The 24,562-nt window shown below is 47.9% G+C and overlaps 1 protein-coding gene across 1 annotated transcript in view; it reads right to left on the bottom strand.

The window, feature by feature from the left end:
- The window catches only part of Slc2a9 (solute carrier family 2 member 9), a 138,669-nt gene that overhangs the window by 92,826 nt on the left and 21,281 nt on the right, over nucleotides 1-24,562 (bottom strand). The window contains exons 3-5 of the mRNA XM_038344433.1: nucleotides 18,469-18,629; nucleotides 8,014-8,138; nucleotides 3,807-3,952 (exon numbers count right to left, since the gene is read on the bottom strand). Of these exons, the coding sequence (XP_038200361.1) occupies nucleotides 3,807-3,952; nucleotides 8,014-8,138; nucleotides 18,469-18,629 (432 nt within the window). The remainder of the gene's footprint in view (nucleotides 1-3,806; nucleotides 3,953-8,013; nucleotides 8,139-18,468; nucleotides 18,630-24,562) is intronic.

Raw genomic sequence — 24,562 nt, 5'->3', positions numbered from 1 at the left:
GAAAATTAACACAGGGAAAGACAGATTGCAGGGATCAGTGCCCTCTACACTGGCCAGGTGAGGCGGTGGGCACAGTTGCTGGCCCAACATGCCAGAGTCCAGCTGATGTGCCCTGCTATTCCAGGGCAGCACTAGCGGCCTGGGAACAGAGGTGCTGCCTATGTTCTCAGGTCAATTCTTCCAGGTAGTCTCTAACCTGAGCCATTCATTGTCACCTTGGTCCCTAAAAAGTTCTTGTTCCTCCACTATGGCTCCTGACTTGGGATCTGTACTAGTACTACTCTACCTGGCTAACAGGCCAGAGGTTTCACTGACTCCTCCTAAGCTGCCACAGGCCACAGATTCCTCCAGTCCCATCTGCTCCGGCTTAACTGGGGCAATCCCTCTGGTCTTGGCTGAGGTGCTGGTGAAACTGGACATCCCCTTGTAAAGAGCTCTAGGTGATCTGATTCCCTCTTCTGACCTCCAAGGGCACCTGTGTGCACCTGGTACAGGCAGATAATCTCAGGAACACACACACACACACACACACACACACACACACGTACATAAAATTAACAAGTAAAAGAAATCTTTAAAACTAGCCAGTGGGTACTTGAAGAGGTACTTAACTCCACTAATCAGCAGGAAAATGCAAATCAAAATCACAGTGAAGTATCACCTCCCACCCTTACAATAGCCATTATCAAAATGACAAGAGACAGAAGGTGGCTAAGACCTGGGCAAAGGGACCCCACCCAGTGGAGATCTTTCTGCCTCTAAACAAAGGCTAGGGTCTTTTCTAAACTGTTCTCTCTGCTTAGCTGGCTCCTCTTCACGGAGTCCCCGCACCCATCCCTGGCCAATACAAACCCTAATTATCCTTAACACATTCATTTCATATCACTTCTGTAGGAAAGCCACTCTTCCCCGAGCAAGGCCAGCGTCCTGCTTCTTCCATCATCTGCCAACCACTGCTAATTGCCTCCCTGTGGCTTCCATGAGTGTGGCATCTAGTCTGGCTACCTGTGTTTGCAGTAGCAGCGGCCAGCTCCAGCATCTGGCACACAGCCGATGGGGCTTCCTACAGACTTGCTCAGGGTGTGGATAAGCTTGACACCCCTGGACTCTAGCAACCATTAGCAAGATACACTCCCCAGGCCAGAGGAAACATGGAAGCAAGCAGAAACCACAGAACAGGAGAGACCCGTGCACACGGTGCTCTGAGGACATATTTGTCGGCAACATGCTCCCAGAGGAAATGGTATTTAGGTGGGACATGGGGTTGAGGGACTTTGAGCCAGGCCTGCTACCAAGAATGCTGGGGAAGGGGTGAACTGCTAACGGTCACACAGCTCTTGCTGTCTATAAAGCCTCATTAAGGTGAATGTATCTGGAGTGCTGATTGCAGGACTCCAGCCTCCAACTCAATGTTTTGACCATTTGTTAACTGACTGAGTGAATGAATGAAGTCGGAGCTGTCAAGAGGGCCTAGGCTAACAGAAAGGCTTCAGTATTGACATCCGAAAGGCTTGATGACCGACAAGGAAGTTAGAGTCCAGTAAAGCAAGCACTTACTGTTTTAATCCCTGGAGAACAAGTCTGCTATTTATTAGCTTTAATATACTTTTCTGCTGTAAGGGCTCGGGCTGTGGTTGTTATATTGTTTTTATTGTCCCTGACAAATGTTCACTTTGGGAACTTAAAAATATTTTTAAACAGAAAGCAAACGAACCTTTTAATGTGAGACCTCACCCTGGGGCAGACAGACTGTTTCCACACATTCACACTAATTGTGGAAATTGTCAGGCACCAGACAACCGGAAGTACAGAGCAGGCGTTGTTTCTGGTTTTGTAAACGAGGAAAACAAGAGTGGGCCTGCAGCCACTCCAGACAAGGCACACAGAGAGGTGAGAGGCAGGTGGCTCGGAGAAAATCTGGACCAACTGAGATGTAAGGAGCCCTGCACGGCAACACAAAGCCATAGCTAAAGGCAGGTCGGACGCCTCCCCCTGTGGAAGAGCTTGGATGTAAACCCGAGAGCCTAGTTCAACCCGTCACGGAAAGTTGTCTTTTAATCTCAACATTTCAGACCTATGGAACCTCTACTGAGTAAGATGGGAGCTGGATCCAGAGCGAGTGAGGTCAGGCAGTGCACAGAAGCCCATGCACAATCAACCCCTTTTTCCTAAGCTGGAACATCCCAGAGAAGCCAGTGCTGGGTTCGTAGCTGGGTGAGACATGCTGAGCAGACAGATGTGAAAGCCCTTGAGTCCTGCATTGTCTCTCTCTCAGTTCCAGGGTCTACAGAGTCTAAGCTGTACGCAGGATCTAGGCAGGAGGCGATGGTAAGGCTTTGAATGTCTCACTAAAGCATCCTTGCCTGTGAGCGCTCTCCTGGTGTGCTTGCTCATTAAGCTGTCTTGATTCCCTACCCTGCTGCTGCTGGAGTCCAAGTGCTAAGAGCTGTGGGCATCGAGCACTGTTAAGTACTCAGAGCAGTCCTTGGCTTGTGTTAGTCGTGAGTTGATGCATCCTGTCCTCCTCCTTCCTGCACTCATCCCAGAGGAGGCCAGGAGAGGCCTCTGTATACCCAGGAAGCGTCTGGGCCACCCTCCTACCCATCACAGGCAGTAGGTACCATGGACTCAGTTTCCTTCCGGGTCTTGACCAATGCACTGTTCCCTAACCACAGACACTGCTGGCTCTGGCCACATGTGCCAGCAGCCACGGCTTCCTACTGGACTTCTGAGGCAGCCTCATCCTCCCCACTCCAGTTTGTTCCCTTTCCCTTACCTCCTCATACCCCCTTCTGCCATGGATCTAGCTACACCACCGCCCCACTGCTGTGCCCCTGGAGTGTCCTGATGGGCTCAGTGAGCAGCCCCTTGCCTTCCTCCTCACACACCCTCCTCATGCATCTTCCTCGCCCACATGGTTCATTCCTGCTCTCTTGGTGCCAGACCCTCTCAGTTACTACCAGAGACACTGCTTTATCTGGAGGTCTTTTCCGTTGTCTCATCCTGTCTCTATGCCTTCTCCTCTCCCAGACCCCATCACCACTCCCTAACCCTCACTCACCCTTGGGCATGCTCTATACCAACCTAGATGAGCATAATTCTTTGCCAAGCCCACCAACTAAGTACATTGTTGAGCTGAGATTCTAATCCTTCCTGTTCCTCATACAGCAAAGAAAATTAGGAGACTGAACAACTATTTAGGGGGGAAAAAGACAAACTCAAGATTGTGGTAGAGTTAGTGAATTTCTTGGGAAGACACCCAAAAATGCGTTAAATGAAAAAAGCAAGTTACAGGACCGTACGTATGTCATGATCCTCTGAAAACAACACAACTACAACTAACCAAATATTTGGGTAAGAAGCATATAGGTTTTTTTTTTTAGATTTTATTTATTTATTATGTAAACAGTATTCTGCCTGCATGTGTGCCTGTAGGCCAGAAGAGGGCACTAGACCTCATTACAGATGGTTGTGAGCCACCATGTGATTGACTGGGAATTGAACTCAGGACCTCTGGGAGAGCACCCAGTGCTCTTAACTGCTGAGCTATCTCTCCAACCCCTAAGCATAGAGAGCAAAGCCTGTATTAATGCAAATGTAGCTGTTGTCATTGGTTGGTAAGCTGTGGACTTGAACCTAAGGTTTAAGTCTTTATGTAATATTTATGCTCTAAGAATGTGTCCATAAATGTGTACCACACGAGCCCTCAGGAATCGCCACCTCAGAGAGGAGACTTCTAAGGGCTCCCTGTGGCCTGGCAACAGTGAGATGAAAGCAGCTATGGCGATCCGAAAAGCCACACTTACCTTTCCCAGGAGCTCAGGCAAGCCCAGCAGCTGCCCAACAAGCACGCCGATGCAGATGAAGATGGCCGTCACCTGGCCCAGGGAGCCTCGGATCTCCTTGGGGGAGATCTCATTGAGGTACATGGGGAGCGCACTGAGCGCGATGCCTGAGGGAAAGACACAGCAGTGAGAGAGGCCCTGGCTCACACGTGGTCACAGGAAGAGCACTTACGGATGCTAATGTGTCTCCTGCCCATGACACCAAGACCATGGGAGCATGTTAGCTCACGGTGGTGATAACTGTCATGGGGGAAGAAGCAGTATGGGCCACAGTCACGAGTGTGTGCAATACTTTGAACGAGAAATGTCCTCCATAGGCTCCAGCATTTGCACATCTATTCCCACATCTATTGCTCTTTTGGAAGGTTTAGATGGTGTAGCCTTGCTGGAGGAAGTGCATCACTGGAGGGTGGGCATTGAGATTTCAAAACATTGTCTACTTCCAGTGTTCTCTATCCTCTTTCAGCTTCCTGTCTCTGCTGCCACACTGGTTGCTGTGCCTCTCTACCAGGCTAAATTCTTTTCCCCCTGAAACCATAAGTTGTAATAAATTCTGTTCACAAGTCACTTTTGGTATTTTTGTCACAGCAACAGAAAAGGAACTAATACAGTGTAGTGTTAACTTCTTTAGTTCACCAGTGCCGTAGGGGTAAAAACAGACAGGAAGGAACTGCAGATACTCAGCATGCAAACACTGCTATTTGCTTGTATCTGACCTTTTGCTTAGAGACCAGGGGATGCAGTGGCCTTGTGAACATGTGACCGCCACTGAAGAGATAGTAGTGAAGAGAGGAGAATGCAGAGGCCATGGGCAGGGCACCCGGACACTGTGAATCTCAGGGACGAGGCTAATCTCTACATAGCAGGGCAAGTCTGAATTGTGAATGGCTAACTGCCTTCATTCTGATTCTTTATTTAAAAAAAATATGATAGCTGGAGACAGTCCAGAAAAGGGAGATTGTGTGGGGTGATGACCACCTGATTTAGGATAAGCCTGTGTGTGAGTCTCTGATGCATCCCGGCTTGCCTGGTACCATCTATCCAGGCTGACTGGTCCTCAGTAAGCATCCCCACTCCTAAGCAGCCTTGTTCAACGTCTGACCCTCTCCCCTGCCATCCATCCCCCCTCAATGTGTGAACCTCAGGGCTCAGAGAGCGCTCTAGCTCATTGTGTCCTCGAAGACTGACCTTGCTTCGTCTGTTTGTTTTGAACCTTCCATTCTTAGAGATCCTAAGCTGATTCCCACCTATGCTTCCTGTTTCAGTTCAACATCCCCTCCAATGGCAGGAGATGAATTTGTATCTTCCAAATCATGTTCAGTCTCTATCCTCTATTACCCGTGGCTGACATTATCTAGCTATAAGGTCTTTGCCAATATCATTATACCTAGATGAGGTGATAATGGATGATATATTGTTAAAAACATTAATTATTTCTAAAACTTTCCATATTTTTAGCAACAGGAACCATGGAGGTTCTACTTGTAGCTGTCATGGGTTGTGTTCTGGGAACTCCTACTGTGGCCAATGGGAAACTGTACTACAGGGAATGTGGGCAGCTCTGGGAAGGTCATGCTTGACCCATATCCAGTTCAATCTTCCACCAATGCAAAATTCCTGCTTTAAATTCTGTGGTCTATGTGAATTTGTCTCCAATGCCATATTGAATCATATTTATTTTTATATAAAAAGTAGTATGTTGATGTTTCTCTAAATCTCCTAGGGAAAAAAAAAATCAAAGATGTCCTACATTTCTAATCTGATTCAAATGCTCCACGAGAAACTAGGTAAACATTCTAGAATGTTCAGGACTATCAATAACATGGCTTTAAATTCTTTGTTTTGTTTTGAAGTAGACTCTCAGATAGACCAGGCTGGCCTTGAACTCACTGGGCAGTGGAGCCTGTCAAAAATGACCTTTAACTTCTGCTCTTTCTGCTTCCTTCTCCCATGTGGGTTGTACCACCCCATCTGGTTTTATATGGTGCTGGGTTGGGTTTCATGAATGCTAGACAAGCACTCCACCCACTGAGTTGTGTCCCCAGCCCTGGCCTTAAATTCTTTATTATAAGCACATAGCCGATCTAATTCAGGTCTAGTAGTTTTCCTTTCTTCCCTTACCTTAAAATGCCCTCGTTTTGCTCTCTGTGCTCTAAGGGTTTGGAGAGAAGAAATGGCATGGCATCTCTGGGGGTTGGCACTGCTCCAGGAGGCCGTGTTCCAGAGGTCAGGGTGTGTTTTAAAAGTTCCCCTATTCTTCCTTTTCTTTTGCTTCTTTTCTGAACAGCTCACAGGAAAGGGGCCTAAAAAGCATTTGTTTTGAGTCTGTGGCTGTGGAGATTCGGAGAGCAACAAGTGCAGTGTGCTTCTGCGAGGCAGGCAGAGCCGAGGAGAAAGCGGCTGATAAAATATTAAAACCCCCAGAGAGAGCAGAGCAGGGGCCTCACTGGTGAGGCTGTCAAGCAACCTTCTTCTGTTTTGCTTCCAATCCTGGATCTGCCCCTTCCAAGCTTAGCATCAAGCATGCTGCAGCAGCACTTAGGACAAGAATACCCCCACCATGACTGTGGCGAAGGCAGGCAGGCTTGGCTCCTGCTGGACTGAGCACTTTACACAAAGGATAATTCTGGCATCGTCCAGCCAGGGCAGGCTTGCTATTTGGTCCCTTTAGGGAGCAGCAGGGGGAGACTCAGACAGTTAGGAAGGCTGCCGTGCATTGCCCCATTGCAGGCACATCCCCAGCTGGACCTCCGTCTGCTCTTAGCATGGGCCTTGTTTTGGCCAGAGTGACTGTGGCTAATGTGCTGCACAGTATTTGCACGTTAAGGCTTCCTCCTGCTGTGCTCCTGCTGTGCTCCGGAGCCCGTGGAATTCCATGAGAAGAAACCCCACTCTGCTGGGTGAGACCCCTCTACTCATGGATTTTATCTCAAGTGAGAAAGAGATCCCAGACTGAGCTGGCAAGATTGAGAGTACCCAACTCAGGTAGATGGGCTGGCTCATCGGGTAAAGGTGATTACCGCCAACCAAGCCTTTTAACCTGAGTTCAATTCCTGGAAGTTCCATGGTGGAGAGTGAGAATCTAATTCTGCAAGCCATCCTCTGGCTCCCACATATACACACTGGCAAAATCAATAAAAGTAATTTTAAAATATTGAAACTATAAAACACTTAGAGCTGACTGAGGCTTAGAAACTTTGCTTAGAGATCTGCAGGTTTAGGGGAAAACCGTTTTGTTTTGACAACAGCTTGAATCTGTAAACCTCATTCCCTGGGCAGAATCTGGCCATTCTTCTCTGCCCGCCCTACTACACAGTCTTGCCCAAGTCACATAGGCTGTCCCTGGTTCTCCTGAGCCCACGCCTGGATCCACTTTGCACTTCATACACAAGTGCCCAAGAGGTGGCCTTGACTCAGAAAGCAATCCGTGCCCTCCCCTCTCAGCCCTTTCTGGCTTCCTCTCATACTCGGCACCAACACTGGGTCCTAGCTGGGGGCTGCACTGTCTGGTTCTGGCTACCTTTCGTCCTCATCTCCCACACTCTCCTCCTCTCCAGGCTCTAGCCTTCTTGGCCCCCCACTCATCTTCATCAGGCCCACAGCACTCCTGTCCCTGCTGAGAGCCTGGTTCCTCAGATTTTCACTCATTTCTCAGTCTCGGTTCATTCTGGTCTCTGCTCACCTTTACCGGTCCTTCTAACTGGCTTTCCTACAAAACCAAAAAACCTAGCCTGCCTTCTGCCCTGCCTTGTTTGCTTCCTAGGACTTGTGCACAATAGATGCTGTTTGCCCCAATGGCTGTGTTCTCCCCAGAACACAGCACATGGGACATAGTCAGTAATCTAACACTTGGTGAATGAACACGAGACTGAACAGTCAGAAGCACAGAAGCCTTGGGCGAGCCGCAGCTTCCCACCTAGACGATGGATTTTATAAAGAAGGCAGCAGACACACTGTAAAACATCTGGGGCTTTGGCAGTGACTCAGCTCTACCTAGCCTGGTTCTTTTTTTCAGTTGGATTCTATAACACTGTGTAGAGGGACATTTAGCTACTAAGTGGGGTTCTAGAATCTTCGTCTCTTCCAAGTCTGTCTGAGCTCCAAGCACTCTCCCCATTCCAGACAAGCCTTGGAAGTGCCCTCCTCCCCAATTGGGCTGAAGTCTCACCTCCATCCACGCCCATGATGAAACGTCCCACAATGAGCATTTCAAAGGCTCCTGACTGGAGTGAGCAGGCCATTAACAATGATGCCAAAATCGCAAATCCATTATTGGCCAGCAGTGTGTACTTCCTGGAAGGAGAAGTGGCTCATGAGGACAATGCATTATGAGACATGTGTCGATGGTGTCTGTCCATCCCCCAAAACAGAGATGCTGGTCCCATCAGAAGGCCAATCGAGTGAGATTCAGGTGGTGAAATAGGCACGAGCTTAGGAATTAGGGTCATGGGTCACTCCCACTCTTGGCTGTATAACCTTGATCCTGGCATCCACTCCCTGTTTCTCTGTTCATGATGGGGTAGACACGGGGCACTGTCAACTAGAAAGCTATGAATTCCTTGTGGAAGGATTTTATTTCACCAATTCTGAGTTACATTTAGCATTTATCAAGATAAGACCCAAGTCACATGCAGGAACTGGGCTAAGCAGAAAAACAGAAACCACTCAATATTTCAGTGGAAAGATGTTAGCATGGGGCATTAGATAACCATGTTAGAAGAGTGATTTATGTGAAGATTCTCTGAAAAAGGAGGTGCCACTCTGGGGTGCTAGTGCCTTAGAGGCTCAGGAGGGGATCCCTGAAGAGCTGGCTCACCTCTCTGATGGGCACTTAGTCTGCCTCTCGGGATTGGACAAAAGCTGGAAACTAGAATCAGTAGCCAAGGAGTCAGGCAAACAGAAACAGGCCAGAGTGTGGTGTCCAGACAACAGCTGGACAGTCTGCGTGGCCTCCTACAGTTCTAGCTGATGGACCCTCTGTTTCTCTTCCCTCTCTTCCCTCCTCCCTCTCTTCCTCTCTCCCTCTCTCCCAACCTCCTTTCCTTCCTCTCTCCTTTCCTCTCTCTCAATAAAACAATCATATCTCTTAATACTCTCTAGCCACCTTAGATCTAATGAACTACACATGTAAAGCTGGGTTGGAACCATCAAAGAGACAGACAAATTCCCCTGACAATAATTACTCTTACTGCTATGTGTTGGGATAGCTGTCTGTTTAAAAAATGTGTCCCTAAGCCCTCACAGTGGAGATTCCTGCTTTCCTTGAGGGCGGGGAGCTGGATTCTGCAATGGCTCTGTTTTTGGGGAGTGAGGAGGCTGTGTTTTCTTTTCCTCCCCTGCAGAACCAACGTAGCCCCTCCCATGTGTTCAAGCCAGGCTCTAATCTGAGCACCAGATATGACAGAGGCAGGGGCTCTTCCATGCTTATGTCATACCAAGTTAACCAGGACCCTGACGAGTTAGGAAATTGCTGTAAATCATGAGGTTAGGAAGTTGAAGAGTTTAGGAAGCTCCCTCTCCTCTCTCCTCCCCAACAACAACAATGGCAAACTACTAGGCAAATTAAGAAGCCTCATGTCATTGTGTAAATTATGAGAATTAGTATTCCCTTTAGCAGTTAGATTTCTTGAGCTCCGGGACAACCGTCTCTGTGACTTCTGCCTCATCTAAGCATTTGAGCAAAGTTTCCTCCCTTTCTGCATCTTCCTGGACATCTCACAGTCGCTGGCTTTTGCATCTGGGGCAGTGGTACCAAGAGACTCACAACAGCATTCTATAGCAGCAGATGGTTGGAACGGCTCAAGTGTTTATTAACAGTAAACTAAGTTGTAGTCTGTTCACATGGGCACTGTGCCAACATCAAATCAGAAGGGTCTTTCTGTACTCTGTGGTAGGAAGAGAGAAAGGCCAAAGTGCAGAGTTTGGTGTCAACCATGCAGCGATCTGTGTGGGAAAAAAAATGTGTGACTATCTACTTGTATGAGTGTGTCATTGTGCTATGTGCATGTGTGTACTTGTGTGTCTGTCTTTGTACGTGTGTGAGTTAGGCAAGAACCTTGGAGACACACCCAAACTTGTAGCGCTGGGTGTCTCCAGAAAGGACTGAGGGAGTGGAGGGCAAACGTTAAAAGGGAACCCTGACCTTTGTGCCCATTGAGTCCTTTCGAAATCAAAACCACATGGATGTGTTAATTAGCCAAAAACGATGGGATTTAATATTTTAAAATCTAATTTAGACAGACCTTATTATGGAAAAACAGTTATGCTTGTGATATACCAAGATGGCTAAACATGCTTAGCGAGTGTGTAGTGTGCATGTGTGGATACGCTATATGAAGGGGCAGTTTGTGTCCCAGGATAGAGTAGGACAGTGTGAGGTTCATTTCTCTATTCAGAACAGCAATTAATCTAAAACTTATCAACTGTTTTCTTCTGGAATTTTCCACTTATTATTTCCCAATACAGCGCACTTTAAGTAACCGTAGTGAAGGAAAGTAAAATCCCAGACAACAGAAGCTAGTGTGTGTGAACAGGACATTTGCCTGTTTCTTCTCCATCCTTCTTCCTTTCTCTGCCTTGCTGTAGGATTGGTATGAAAGGCCTCCCAAGGAAGGGTGGAAAAGTCACTTACAGGGTCCCTATCACACTCTCTGCTCACATTACTGAGTGTGCATCTCCCCTAGAGACCCAGCTGTGCTCCCAGTAACTGTGCCCTGTAGTGTGTGGCCCTGGCCTTTGGACTCCAGGAAGGCTGCCTCTCCATTTTGACTTTCCATCCCGGAGATGGGAGACACTTGGATGAAAAAGGAAAAAAAAAAAAAACAAAAATTCTGGCAAGGACAATTCTCCCCTTGTAACTTCCATGTATGATCCCTGCTTTGATCCTTAGGACCTCACAGGCCCAACCCTATTGGTAGAGTCTCATCAGGGAGGGCTGTCAAGGGTGCTGGAGGGAGAGGACCGCTGAGGCTAGACACGGTGTCCTCTGATCTGGCCAAGACAGTGTGTGCTCATCCCGTAGACAGAGAAATAAGAAGCCTGATTAGAAATTAAACCCAGCTCACTCACAGACATCTCTCCACGACATCAGTACCATTAAGGTGGGTGTTTTAGCTGGAGGATGTGAGAGAAAGCTGTGGAGTAGGTCTTCCGTGAGTGGCTCTCAAGCCTGGCTGCTCCTCGGGCTCACCAATAGTGCTTACACACAGTCACCTGAGGCGTGGTGAGAGTGGTGTGTGTGCTTGCTTAGCCAGTGACACCGTAGGCGACGTGGAGAGCCCTGAGTGTGAACTAAGTGTCTCTGGTGTCTCCTGCCGGAACCCTTTCAGCCAACGTAGCTCATACAGAGATGCTACCGAGCCACCCTTTCAAAGCCGGCATGATGTGCAGCTATCATAATGGCCCTACCTAACAAACCCGAGCTTCACTATGCAGCCTTAAACACTGTATATTGATGTAGAAGTCCCCTTGTGAGTTATATAATTGTTTCAAGTGTGTGGTGTTTTATTTGTGTTTATATCTGTGCACTGCATAAGTGCCTGCTGCCCACATAGTCCAGAAGAGGGCATCAGATCCTCTGGAGCTGGAGTTATATACAGTTGTGAGCCACCATACAGGTGCTGGAACTTGGAGTTAGGGTCTCTGAAAGAGCAGGGAATGGTCCTAACCACGGAGCCCTCCCTCTGGCTTCAAGTTGGATAATCTTGAGAAAACAGATCTGCAAGCACCTTAGTCGAGACCACACTGCTGAATGGAGATCTAGCACCCCAGGGACCATGATGCAATCTGCCTGCACGTTTAGCTGACATATTTATTCTCTCTACAAACATCCATTCATTCTGGCTTATAGGACAAACACGGTGACATCTTTATTCTAAAGTCTTCCCAATAAACAACACAGAACATGTCGCATGCCAGTGTGGACCGATGCTGTCAAAAGAGCTGAAGCAGGGAAGGGGGGGGGGAGTCGTTTTACACAGAGTGGACCAGGAAGTGTGCCTTGAAAGACGGCATGAGAGCGAAGGTGAGATGGAGGGATGGGTAGCTAGCCAGGGACAGCCTGACATCTTTGAGGTCAGTATAATTGGGGACAGTGGTGGACCAGGGAGGCAGCAGCAGAGAGTGGGCAGGTAGAGAGGAATGACAGAGGTGTCCCTGGGGAGTGCGCTGGGACACCAGGAGGTGTGAGGTTTCCACCCCCCACCCATGAAGGAGGTGGCCACAGATGACAAAGAAAGGATCAACTTGGCACTTGGCCTGACTTCTAATAAGTCTGCTTGGTCTTCAGAGCAGTTCGTGGCCAGGAGGGGGCAGAGTGGAGTCAGGAGGTCATTGGAGGCGCTATCACAGGAGTGTGAGAAACATTGACCAGGCGGACAGCAAGGGAGGCTGTGAGAAGCAGCAAGATCCCAGCATATGTTCAAGACAGACCCGTTGGGATTCGCTGTTGGGCAGACAGAGGTGAAGAGCGAGGGAGAGACCAAGATGTCTTCTGAGGTTCTAGCCTGAACCTCTGCACTGTGCCCAGCAGTGTCTTTTGGTGCCTTGCAGGAAATGTTAGTCACATCTGAGTCAGACAGGAAGCGTTTGCAAACAGGGACACACACCCTCTAGCAACTTCATCGTATTAAATCTTCCTCCCAAAATAGCCCCAGCCTGACAGCCTCCTAGAGAGGATGGAAACCTTATTCGCAAATAATTCTCAAAGCTGACTCCCTGGGGCTCTGAGGCAGACTTTAATCATCGCGTTCCCATTTTCTCCTAAGGATGAACATAGCAACACAAACAAGGGGCAGCAGTTTTGGGAGCAGAATCCAAGAGTCTCCTGTATGGTGCCCGATTCACTGCTGGATGTTTCTTCAATGGTGTCTGCTCTTCCCTGTGTGATTCAGAAGATCACTAGCTCTAGGGCGGAGAGGAAAAGTGAAAGGTGGTGGGAGGTGATGGGCAGCGGGTCCTTGAGGAAGGTTCAGCACGAGGAGACTTGAACTGGATCAGGGAAGGTCAGGGAAAGCCCGAGAGCCGCCTTCTACAGGCTCAGCCTTTACAGACTCAGGATTTGTGGGTGGAAGGCTTCCTATTCTGGTTTACATTTATAAAGCACTTGTCAGTGCGCCCTAGCGAATGGAGAAGTTGTGTGTGTGCCGTCTGCCTCCACGGGCCTTCCGGCAACACTAAAGCCATGATAGGCCAAGATGGTACCTTGTTCCACATCAGTCATGGTCTCCATCCTTTCTTGTTTTCCTGGCTTGAATTCTACTGTTCTTCGTTTCTTTCTATGTGCTTGATAATGCGCAGTGGTTAAAGCTTACCCTAGCAAGCATGTGCTTCTGCCGTGCTCACCATGGCTGAACACGTTGAAGAGCTCACATGAACTCAAGAGTGTTAACCTCCATCCTTCCCCAGTCCCCTGGGCTGGGGTTACAGGAGGCAGTCACCACTCCAGGCTTTATATATAGGTTCTGGGGATTCTGAACTCAGGTTCTTGTGCCCACATGGCAGGTGCTTTACCAACTAAGCTATCTTCCCAGGCCAGCACCTGGCACTTTTAAGGTAATTATTAAGAGAGGGATCGCAATGCTGATCTATGCTGACCCTCCATGGAGAGACTGACAAGAGAAGGCAGGGCTGAGAGATGGAGGAAAGAGACAGATCATTTGGGTTTTCTTTTGACATTCTATGAGCTGGCTGGTTCAACATTAGTTATGTGTGACAACAAATTCCCTTTGGGGCTTAAGCCAACTTGATTTGGGATCCATGACAGGCATTCAAAGACCTTCCTGAGTGACATGAGACACCATGCAAATTTGGGTAAATTGCATCACATCCATCCCTCATAGCTGCTCCCTGAGGTAGGTCTGCTTATCTATACTTCATAGAATTTCACCTTGAAAGGCCAGCTGCCTCTACCTGAGCCTGTCACTAATCCTTGGCACTTATGGGGACCTTGAGGGCTTGCAGATGAACTTCTTAGTGTACCTCTCTGTCCCAGTGGCAGCCTTGGACCTCAGGAGCTGTGCATTTCTTGTTCACAAACCCATGTGTCCATATAGTGCCCCATCCATCCTGACAGCACTCAGACATGTGTGCTGCATAGATAGATGGTCTTTTTTAGATTTTTTTTTTATCAGTGCTCTATCTGCATGTACACATTTATGCCAGAAGAGGGCACAAGATGCCACTAGAGATGGTTGTGGGCCACCATGTGGTTGCTAGGATGAACTCAGGATTTCTGGAAGAGCAGCCAGTGCTCTTAACCACTGAGTCATCTCTCCAGCCCTTAGATAGATGTTCTTGCACAGACTGCCTGAGAACTGACCCAGGATTTCAAAGCACATGTGGGTTTTCTTGCTTTGTTTCTTACTTTTATCTATTTCCAGAGGTAAGAACCAGATTCAACGATATCATCAATGAGGACAATTCTAGCATAGAACACACACACACACACACACACACGTGCACGCGCGCAAACGAAAGCATGCATGCACACACACACACACACACACACACACACGTACACGAGAACGTGCACGCACGCACACACATACAAACAACAACTCTGCTCCATTGAGCACTTATTAGCCACATCAGGAAGGGCCCTATTTGTGATAGTGGTGCTCACATCTCACACGGCTACTGGAGCCATGATGGCTGACTCTAGCCAACTGCTAGGACAAGCACTTTATACCAAACATCGCTTTAATCTCTGCAGTAGTTCTCACACACATGCCTTTACTTTATTTTCATGCCACTGTGAACCAGGTTGGGTAAGAGAGTTCATGTAATTCATAGACACCACATGAGCCACCAGTCCTGGCCTCCAGCTGCTCTTCCCTGCTAGAGCTCTTTACTTTCCTTCTGATTTGAGTTACTGAAAGCTGTGTCAAAGTTGTTTACCAGCTCTGCTTCACCAGCACGTGTTGCCTTGGCCATGAGGATCAGAGGATAAGGTTTTCACCTGTTGGCCCACCTGACTGTTGGGTATATAAGCCTCCATGGTGCTATTGAATAAAGGGCTTCTTACTAGTGACTAGAGGTCCATGTCTCTGTCTCTGTCTGTCTTTGTGTGTTTCAATCTCCAGCCCCTTGCCCAAAGCTCGCGAACCATATGGTAGCACATAGAGCGCAGACAGGTGTTGTGCGCTGCACACCAGCATCAAAAAGTCCAGAGCTGAAGCTGAGTTGTGGCCGTGTCTGGGAAGACCTGATGTCCTGTGTGGTGAGGGAAGAAGGGGTCTGTGACTACTGCAGAGGCAAGAGATGACGCCAAACAAAGGGCTGGTCCACCAGAATTCTCTCAGCTGGAGGCTCCTGATGAGGCGGAAACTGTATATCTGGAGCCTGCCTAAGGTGATATGACCCATCTTCAGAGCTGTTCCTGGCTGCTCAAGCTTTCCTGGCTCCACTGCTCTCTGAACATACTGGATTTTGTGGCCCAGCCACTGCTCCCACCTACTCCCTAAGACTGTCGGGTTTACCAATAGCCAGTCCCCACCCAGCTGCTGGAATCACTATCCAGTCCCAACTTAAGCGGAGAACCAAGTCCTACTGAACTTCTCTCCTAATCACTCATCGGAACACCCATTAAGGTCCACCCAGGCTGTTGCTGCTCTCCCTCAGCCCCTCACCACGATCTGGGCTCCCTCTTCCTCCCTAACAACCCCGGGAGGAATTTCACATAACTCAGTGCTTGGTCAGCTTAGCCCTGCACTTCAGACCAGTCCCACTCTGCAGTGCAGATGAGCCATTGAGTTTCACAGGGCATCAGGTTCACGACTTGTAAAGCAGGGGAAACAGGAGTGGGTTGCTAAGCAACTGACCTGCAGTCCATGGAGCACCAGCTCTAGCAGAAAGCTAGACTTCCCCTTGACTTTGCTCCTTATCCTCCCAACAGCTATCCAAGCCAAACTTCAATTTAGCCTCAATTCCCAGAATGAGGAAAAGGGGCTGGAGTGGCTGAGGCTTAGTGAGCAGCGTCCTCTCATCTGGTCTCAGCAGCATCACTCCCACGGCCCCTCTGGGCTAAGATGAGGATTACTCAGTTGCTTAGAAGTTCAAAAAGATGTTTACAAACACATTTTACCTTTTGCTTTCTTTCTGCTTCACAGCCGCAAGCTGTTGAAGGACATGAAGCTACTGCCAATCATCTCATTCTATGTGTGAGAAAAGCAGGGGCTAGGAGATGAGATGGCAGAATCTTGAGTTCCATAGCCTGTGACTGAGCTATGAAATTTAGCCCCCAATCCCACAGCACCTTCCTCTATTCCACTGCTTGGGTGCAGAGCCCTCCTAAGGAACTGCCTTGCAGCAGGGATGCACAGCCAGGTGGCTAGACATCACAGTTCACATATCCTGGAGCAGGGATGGGAAAGATAGTAGGGTTGGGCCATCACGTGCCATTCCCAGCTTAGCCACATGTGAGCTAAGTCTACACAGCATCCTGACCTCTCTGACCTCCTGTTCCCCATCCATAGACCCACTAGAGCAGAGCAGATGAAACAAGAGAGTGTGGGAATGCCTGGAACATTGGAAGACCTCCAGGGACTTTGTTCATTGCCTTAGGCAATGGCTGTGCTTTCCTAGTACCAAGATCCCGGAGGTTACTGCTCTGGACCTGGCCTTGGGGAAAAGGAAACACCAGAACTTCCTCTAGCACCATATACCTTCAAAGCACCGTGTGGATGTTGCCAACAAGGCCTTCTGAGATTCTTACTGAAACATAGGTGTTCTAATGAGCTCTTTGTTGGCGACACTAGGCAGCATGGGAAGGAATGGGTGGGACCCTTCTTAGGAGTGTTACTCTAACCCCAGTGTCTGGGAGAATTTCTGGGTCTTGGTGAATCCACTCTCTAGTTTCTGTGAATGTTGAGTAGCTACTCTGTATGGATGGCTAGGTGACCACAAACGCATGGCTTTTGTTCACTGGGGGCACTTTTCATGGAATTCTCCCTCTCTCCAGCAACTATAACATTCCTCAGTGGGAGCCACCGTCCTGCCCTTTGAATACATTAGATGACTTGGGCAAGGTCATCCAGCTAGCAGTGGGAAACTCATGATTCAAGTTCAGACATGAAACTTACAGAGACTGTCTTGCTCCCACTCACCTCAGCACCCCCCCCCCCCCACACACACACGAGGCTGTTGTTAGCAGAAAGGAGACAGAGAAGACATTGGGGCATGGGGTGGAGTCTGATAAACCAAACTGCCTAGAGAAGATTTCGTGGCACAAATAATTTAGGAATGAGGCAAAAATAGCGAAGTGGATGTGATTGGAGAGAATTTAAATGGTGTGTATGTGTGTATGTGTTGTGTATGTATGTGTGCCTGGTGTATATGTGTGTATGTATGTGTGTGTATGTTTGTGTGATGTGGGAAGTCCTTCTGTATATGTGTTGCTTTTATTGATTATAAAATAATCAATAAAAAGTGGCTTAGCAGAATCGAGCTAGGTAGGAAAACTGAACTGATTGCTGGGAAAAAGAAGGCAGAGTCAGGGAGATGCCATGTAGCCGCCACCAGGGACAGACGAGCCGGAACCTTGCTGGTAAGCCACAGCCACGTGGTGATACACAGATTAATAGAAATGGGTTAAAGTAAGATGTAAGAGCTAGTCAATAAGAAGCTAGAGCTAATAGGCCAAGCAGTGATTTAATTAATACAGTTTTCTGTGTAGTTATTTTGTGGCTGAGCAGCTGGGAACAAACAAGGGTACTCTTACAACATGTGTTTATGTGTATGTTTTACATGGGTGCACTGTTGTATGATTGCATGTGGAGTCAGAATTATTATAATTCAGGTAGCTTCCATCATTTTTTGAGACAGGGTTTTTCATTGGTCTGGAGCTTCACCAAGTCAGCTAGACTAGCTGGCCCGCAAGCTTCCAGGAGCCCTCCCTTCTCAACCTCCTGTCTTGCCATCCCCAGGATGACAAGAATGTGCACTGCACCTGACGTTTTATGTGGATTCTCAGGATCTGAACTCAGGTAATAATACTCATGAGGCATACTGACTGGGCCATCTCACCAGCTCAAAACCTGGAGTTTTTGTTACTTAATTTACTTAATAGTGACAGGAACAACCTGAAATTCCCCAAGTGTCCATTAGTCATATGGTGAAAGACATCCTGAAAGTCTTACTGTGCTTCTGTGGAACAGCCCCTAAATCTCTGCTGAGTTTCTCCCGTTCTCCAGACCTAAATCGTGACCCTCCCTGCTCTATGCTGGCCTCTTGGCATCAGCAAGGCATCTTGGTTTCTTGCAGCATACTGGAGGGTGGGAAGTCAGGGCAGTCAGGGCATTTCTTCCCTGCTCCCCTCACTTGGGTACTGCCCAGTTTCTGCCTCATTTGTCTCTGTACCACCTAGTAGTCCTGGATGCTGGCACTCTCTTTCTTCCCTCTGCCCAATATTCCTGGATGCTGGTACTCTTTCTCTTCCCTCTGCCCATTAGGCAGTAAAGCCTCTACAGTTAAACTGTGTGGAACCCTGTTGCCTGCTGGGACACTGATAATGATGCAGGTGCCTTATTATTATTATTATTATTATTATTATTATTATTATTATTATTATTATTATTATTTTTTTTTACAGAAGGGACCCCCAAACAGAAACAATGCCCGGACTGACCTCCCAAGAAACTTTCCGATGATCTTCACCATTAGCGTCCCCACCAGGCCACCAATCGCGAATATGGACACGGTCACAGACCAGAGCAGGGTCAAGGTATTGGGGTCTATGGGATGTCCATGCCTTCGGTACCAGGTTGCATTGTAAAAGGCCTTGATATACTGGAAACAAAGGAGAGGAGTTATTTCCTTCTGCTCTGCCTGTGCTGGAAGCAAATGAAAAAGGGTCTTTACAGGGCAGTTTCATCATGCTCTGCCCCTCGCAGAACTCTGCACTTGACCTCATTGGGTTCTTCTAACAATTATAGGGAATGGTCCTTACAGCGTGATTCTTTTGTGGTATGTAAAGCCTGGTAGTCAAACAGATCTGGACCTAAACTCTGACGTCACTATGCAGTGGTGGCCCAAAGAGGCCAAAGTTCAGAGAGTTTGGGACTTGTTTCTAGTTCATTCAAGATTATTTTGCTTCCTCCTCAAACAAAGGTCCCACTTAGTTGGTTCCTACTTAAAACAATAGCCTAAGGATTCAACTAGGTTCCACTTTACCCAGGGAGTGGTTTGCCTACAGCGTTTGGTCGTTTGGTCCAGCGTGTGAGCTTGCAGAATGTAGCCCGTGACCTTCAAATGGTGTGTTCATTTCCTTGTATCATGTTAATGCAGACTTTTGTCTTACCTCTACCTTTTGGGGTCAGGGGTATTTTAAGTGGTTGGAAATTAAACATGGGCGAATTTTCAGTACTTACTGAGAATTTCCCTCCTGATACCATCCTATATGTTTCTCCGTTTTATTATTTTCATTGGCGTCTTTGTATTCTTTACTATATTTCTAAATCACCATGCCTCCACTCTGGAGAAAGGTATTTCTGTCAAGGCTGGCCCCCAACACAACAACTTTGAAGTGTGTTAAAAGTGCACACTTCTAACAGAAGTACCTGTAATGATCTGTCCTGACCCTTTAAAAGACAAGCACTGCCCACTCCCTCCTCTGTCCACTGAGGCAGGCAGATCTTCCTAACTTCTTGGAGCCTGAGTCTTTTCCCTTTCCATCTCTCCCCCGAAGAGGCAGCTTCTGCCTTGCTCCATTCTCCCCTTCCCTCCCCTTCTGTTCCTCTCTCTCTCTCTCTCTCTCTCTCTCTCTCTCTCTCTCCCTCCCTCCCTCCCTTCCTCCCTCCCTTCCTCCCTCCCTCCCTCTGCTCTTCTCCTTCTCCCCTTCCCTTCTATAACCCACTAAATAAATATCCAACCTCCAACCTCACTCTGCATGGCATGCCTATCTGTCTGTCTCTCGCCTGCTGCATGGCTCCCTACCCAGGACCAGCCGCCTTCGGAGACCTGTGGTGTGAACTCCTGGCATGCCCATCTGTCTGTCTCTCCTAGTGGCCTGCTGCAGCCACTCGGGGGGACTGCATCGTCTCTGCCTGGGACTGGCTGCTCTAGGACCCACTGTTGGCTGCCTGCTGTCACATGGCCCACTGCTGCCGCTCAGGGACCTGAAGTGTTTCTGCCACTGCAGCTGCCGGAGATCTGCAGCATTTTTTCTTTTACCATTACATTTACTACCACGCAATAGCGAAGCTAAGTTACAGAAAAGACAATAAACAGGAAAGAAAAATGTTCACTTGATTGAGTCAAAAGTCAAATCTCTTTTTCTCCAAAAGACACCTTCGGGGAAATGAAGAAAAAGGCCTAGTGGGATGCCTTTGTTGCTAAAGGTGCTTGACACCAAGCCTGAAGACCTAAGCTTGATCCCTGAAGTCCACATAGTAAAAGGACAGAACTGGATCTCTCAAATTGTCCCTGCCCTCCACACATGCATCATGGCATACACCCACATACAAATAAATAAATAACACAATTACAATTCTTTTTAAACTTTCCAGTTGTTATTCACGCCTTTAATCCCAGCACTCAGGGAGGCAGAGGCAGGCAGATCTCTGTGAGTTCGAAGCCAACCGGATCTACAGAGTGAGTGCCGGGACAGACAGGCTACACACAGAGAAACTCTGTCTTGAAAAAAAAAAAACCTTTTAAATGAAGACAAGCCATAGACTGTGTAAATATATTTGTAATGCATATAGCTGCAAAGGGAAAATGTCCACAATGCATAATGAACTCTAAAACATCCATTAGAAGACAAACACGGGACTAGAGAGATAGCTTAGCGGTTAAGAGCATTTGTTACTCTTCCAGTGGACCCAGGTTTAACACCCAGTACCCACTGATGGAGGAGTGTCTATGTGTTACTTTCATTACTAATAAAGAAAACTGCCTTGGCCCTTTAAGAGACAGAAAATTAGGTAGGTGGAGTAGACAGAACAGAATTGTGGGAACAAGGAAGTAGAGTTGGAGAGACACTTCAGGCAGTCACGATAGTGAGTCTCCATGCTGCTCCTCTCCGAGATGGACGCAGGTTAAGATCTCTCCTGGTAAGCCACACCTCGTGGTGCTACCCAGATTACTAAATATGGGTTAAAGGAAGATGTGAGAATTAACCAATAAGAGGCTGAAACTATGGGCCAGGCAGTGTTTAAAAGAATACAGTTTCCGTGTAATTATTTTGGGTAAAGCTAGCCGGGTGGCGGGACACAGCCCGCCGTAAAGCTAGCCGGCTGCCGGGTGGCGGGAACAGCCCGCCGCTTCACACTACAACCCACTACAGTTCCAAGGGATCTGATGCCCTCTTCTGGTCTCATCAGGCGCTGCATGCAGTGGTTCACAGACCTGTGTGCAGACAAAACACACCTGCACATAAAAATATTTTGAAAAATAAGACAAATATAATTAACAATGATCAGAAGACCTGAAAAGACACTAAACTTTATTCACATGTCCAATTAGGCAACCACAGACTCAGTACCATTAGTCAAAGCGACATGCAAACAAACCACAATGAGATCTGTCTAGACATCCACCCCCTCATCATCACTGCAGAGACAGACGCTGAAGCCACAATAGTCATCCAAGAAAATCACACAATGGTTCCGTGTCTAAGAGTCAGAGAAGTAGAACCGAGTGTCTGTCGATGGAGTTTCACACAGCTGACAAACTCTGAAGAAATGCCTTCAATGCCAGGCCAGTGGCTGTCGCGGGGAATGCTGTGAGAAATGACTGCTCCCTCAGGACCTTCATCACCCAGTTGGTGGCAACATACATTCTAGACTTACAAGCAACCTTTCATCCAATGGGTGAACGCATGCATGAGAGACATGTTTGTGTCTTATATATTCTTTCGTGAGTATATGTAGTCCCTTTAACACTTAAACAGAAACAGAAGCAATGGAGAAATGTTCCAGAAGCAGGGAATTTGAAACAACATGGTATGGACTAGGAGGTGGAGTAAGACACTTCACACCCAAGCATGCAGACCTGCGCTCTGTCCCCAGAATCCATATTTAAGAAAGAAGTCTGGCACAGTGGCACATGTTTGTGATCCCCGCATGGGGGACAGAGACTGGTGGATCCAGCCTAACTAGCCAGCCAGCCTACTGAATCAGCACGCCCTAAGCCGAGGAGAGACCTTGCCTCAAAATGAACAAAACCAACTGGACAGCTCCAGAGAAATACCCAAGGAGGTCGTTGACATCTGGCCTCCACACATGGGTACATATGCACACATATATGTACATGCTCACATAGATTATGATGTCATGCATGTGCAAGCACACACATATCCACCCACACAATCAAGACAGCAAGGTGGGGAAAGGCTTAGGTGTTCAAAGAAGGAGAGAGTTGGTGGTGGGGGAATGAGATAAGATGGGCAGGTGGAGGTGGAAGAGTCATAAGTGATTGAAGGATCCTGATCCTAATTGTGGCTTCCTTGCAGTTTACTATAGGTAGAGTGGGTTTTAGAGCAAGGGATGGGCATAGTGTGTTTGTGTATTCACAGGATCCCTCTGACTACAGGGTGGAAATGAAGGAGAAGGGAGGTAGAGAGGAACTGGGTGTCCTGTTGAGAGAAGTGTTGGGACCCGCACAGCCTCCCAAACACCATGGAGTCCTGGACTAAACACTGGGCAGATGTGGGTAGATTTGAGACTGAACCTGGGAGTAGGGTAGACAGGACTTGCTGGGTGGGCTGCAGGTTTAGAAAGGGGGGATATTGAAGAACATGAAAGAGAAACAGAAGAGGAAGGTTTCAGATATAAAAGTTCTGAAGGCTAGGGAAGAAGCATGGAGGGGAGGCATCTCCTCCTTGGGAGGTATCAATCTTCTTTTCATTCTCTCTGTTCCCCAGATCTGCAACCTCTTGATGAGAACACATTATCATCAAGTGGAATATGCTCTATTGACGATGAAGTTCCCACACCTTAATACACAGGACATCATTTGCCATCATCCAGTTGATTCATCCAACAAGCATGTGCTGAACATCGGGCCCTGAACTGGACATGGTGTAATCCCAAATCCCAAAGAAATAGCAGCCTAACAGAGTTGACAGCACCCTGCATCACCTAAGGATGCTTTTGGCTGCAAGTAACAGGAAACTTCTGCTTAAAACGGCTAAACCATGAGGACACTTAACTGAATGGTAGTTTGCATCAGTGGTGAGCATAGAGAATGGGCAGCCCAGTGGCTCAGGAACTCAGGAGCTTCCCGATGCTTCTCTCTGCCTTCCATAATTTGTCCTCACCATAAGGCTACATCCTATCCTAACCATAGGATGCTACTCATAGCAATTCTGTTCATGAGCTTTCCCATTCAGGTGTAGCCAGAGAAAGCAGTTCTGGGCCCTGGTTGATGACTCGCTACTGGAAAGAACAGATTAGAACATTCCTCCCCATCCTTCGAAAGAAGCCAACACTGCCAACACATTGATCTTAGACTTTTGGACTACAGAGCCGTGAGACCACGCAGGTCTGTTGTTCAAGTCTGTGGTACTGGTAGTAGCAGCTCAGCAAAACCACATTGTCTCCAAGATTCACCACCCCGTCCTTTAACCATTCTATACCACCACCAGCTCACCAGGGCTGCCACAGTGCTAACCTTTGGGACCTCACCAAATAAGCGGCCATGAGCATCCTCTCTGAAGGAATACATCTCTAGATGCCACATAGACATTAACCGCTTAGTCATGTGAAGTCTCTGCACTAGTGTTCTTCCTATTTGGGGACAGGACTCACCTTTCTCACAAGGCCACTTTCTGCTTTGGAGACTAAGAATGTCACACACCTTTTTTCAGTATCCCCTTCCCAGTCTTCCTCTCCCCCCACCCTCCCACCCAGCTAGGGAGTGAGCCTGCAGACAAGACTCAGCCTAAGCTTCAAATGCCACACAAATGGAATGTGGCAACTTTCCAAAGCAGCTATTTGGGGGTGACCTGTGCTGGGGAGGGCTGAGGTGGATGCCTCAGGACCAGCTCTGAGTGTGGATTTGGGGCATGATCCTGGGTGGAGAACTCCCTGGCTCAACTCACTATTCTTTCAACAGCCATTTAGCATGAGTCATGCAAATTTCTTTGTGTAGCTTAAACCATGGAAACCACCAAATGACACATTGTCTCATGTTTTACCTCAGATAAATCTGGGGGTAGATCCCTTCATGTGCAAATGAGACTTTGAAATGGCAGAGGCTGTGGAAGGTTGTGAGGTGCATGTGGGTAGCAGGCATTAGTGCTGGAACTGCTGCCTTCTGGGCCCAGACAAGCAACTCCTGTATATACACTATTAAACAAACCACAGTGGGGCAAAGTGGAACCGCTGAGCTCACTCGTACATTTGGGGGTTTAAAGGAAACCAGGGGCTGGAGAGATGGCTCGGTGGGTAAGAGCTCTTGCTGAGAAGCACAGAGTGCACAGGAGTAGGGGTGAGTAGTGTAGGAGGTTCTTCTGTTTGTATGTTGCTTTCATTGGTTGAATAAAGAGACTGCCTTGGCCTTTTGATAGGGCAGTACTTAGATAGGTGGAGTAGACCAAACAGAATACTGGGAAGAAGGGAAGTGTGGTGGACGCCATGAAGCTTCAGCCCAAGATGGATGTAGGTTAGAATCTTTCCCAGTAAGCCACGACCTTGTGGTGCTACACAGACTATTAGAAATGGGTTAGATCAATATGTGAGAATTAGCCAATAAGAGGCTAGAAATAATGGGCCAGGCAA

The sequence above is a fragment of the Arvicola amphibius genome, chromosome 1, assembly GCF_903992535.2.
Source record: "Arvicola amphibius chromosome 1, mArvAmp1.2, whole genome shotgun sequence".
NCBI classification, from domain to species: Eukaryota; Metazoa; Chordata; class Mammalia; order Rodentia; family Cricetidae; genus Arvicola; species Arvicola amphibius.
This window is presented reverse-complemented; position numbering and strand designations above follow the sequence as displayed.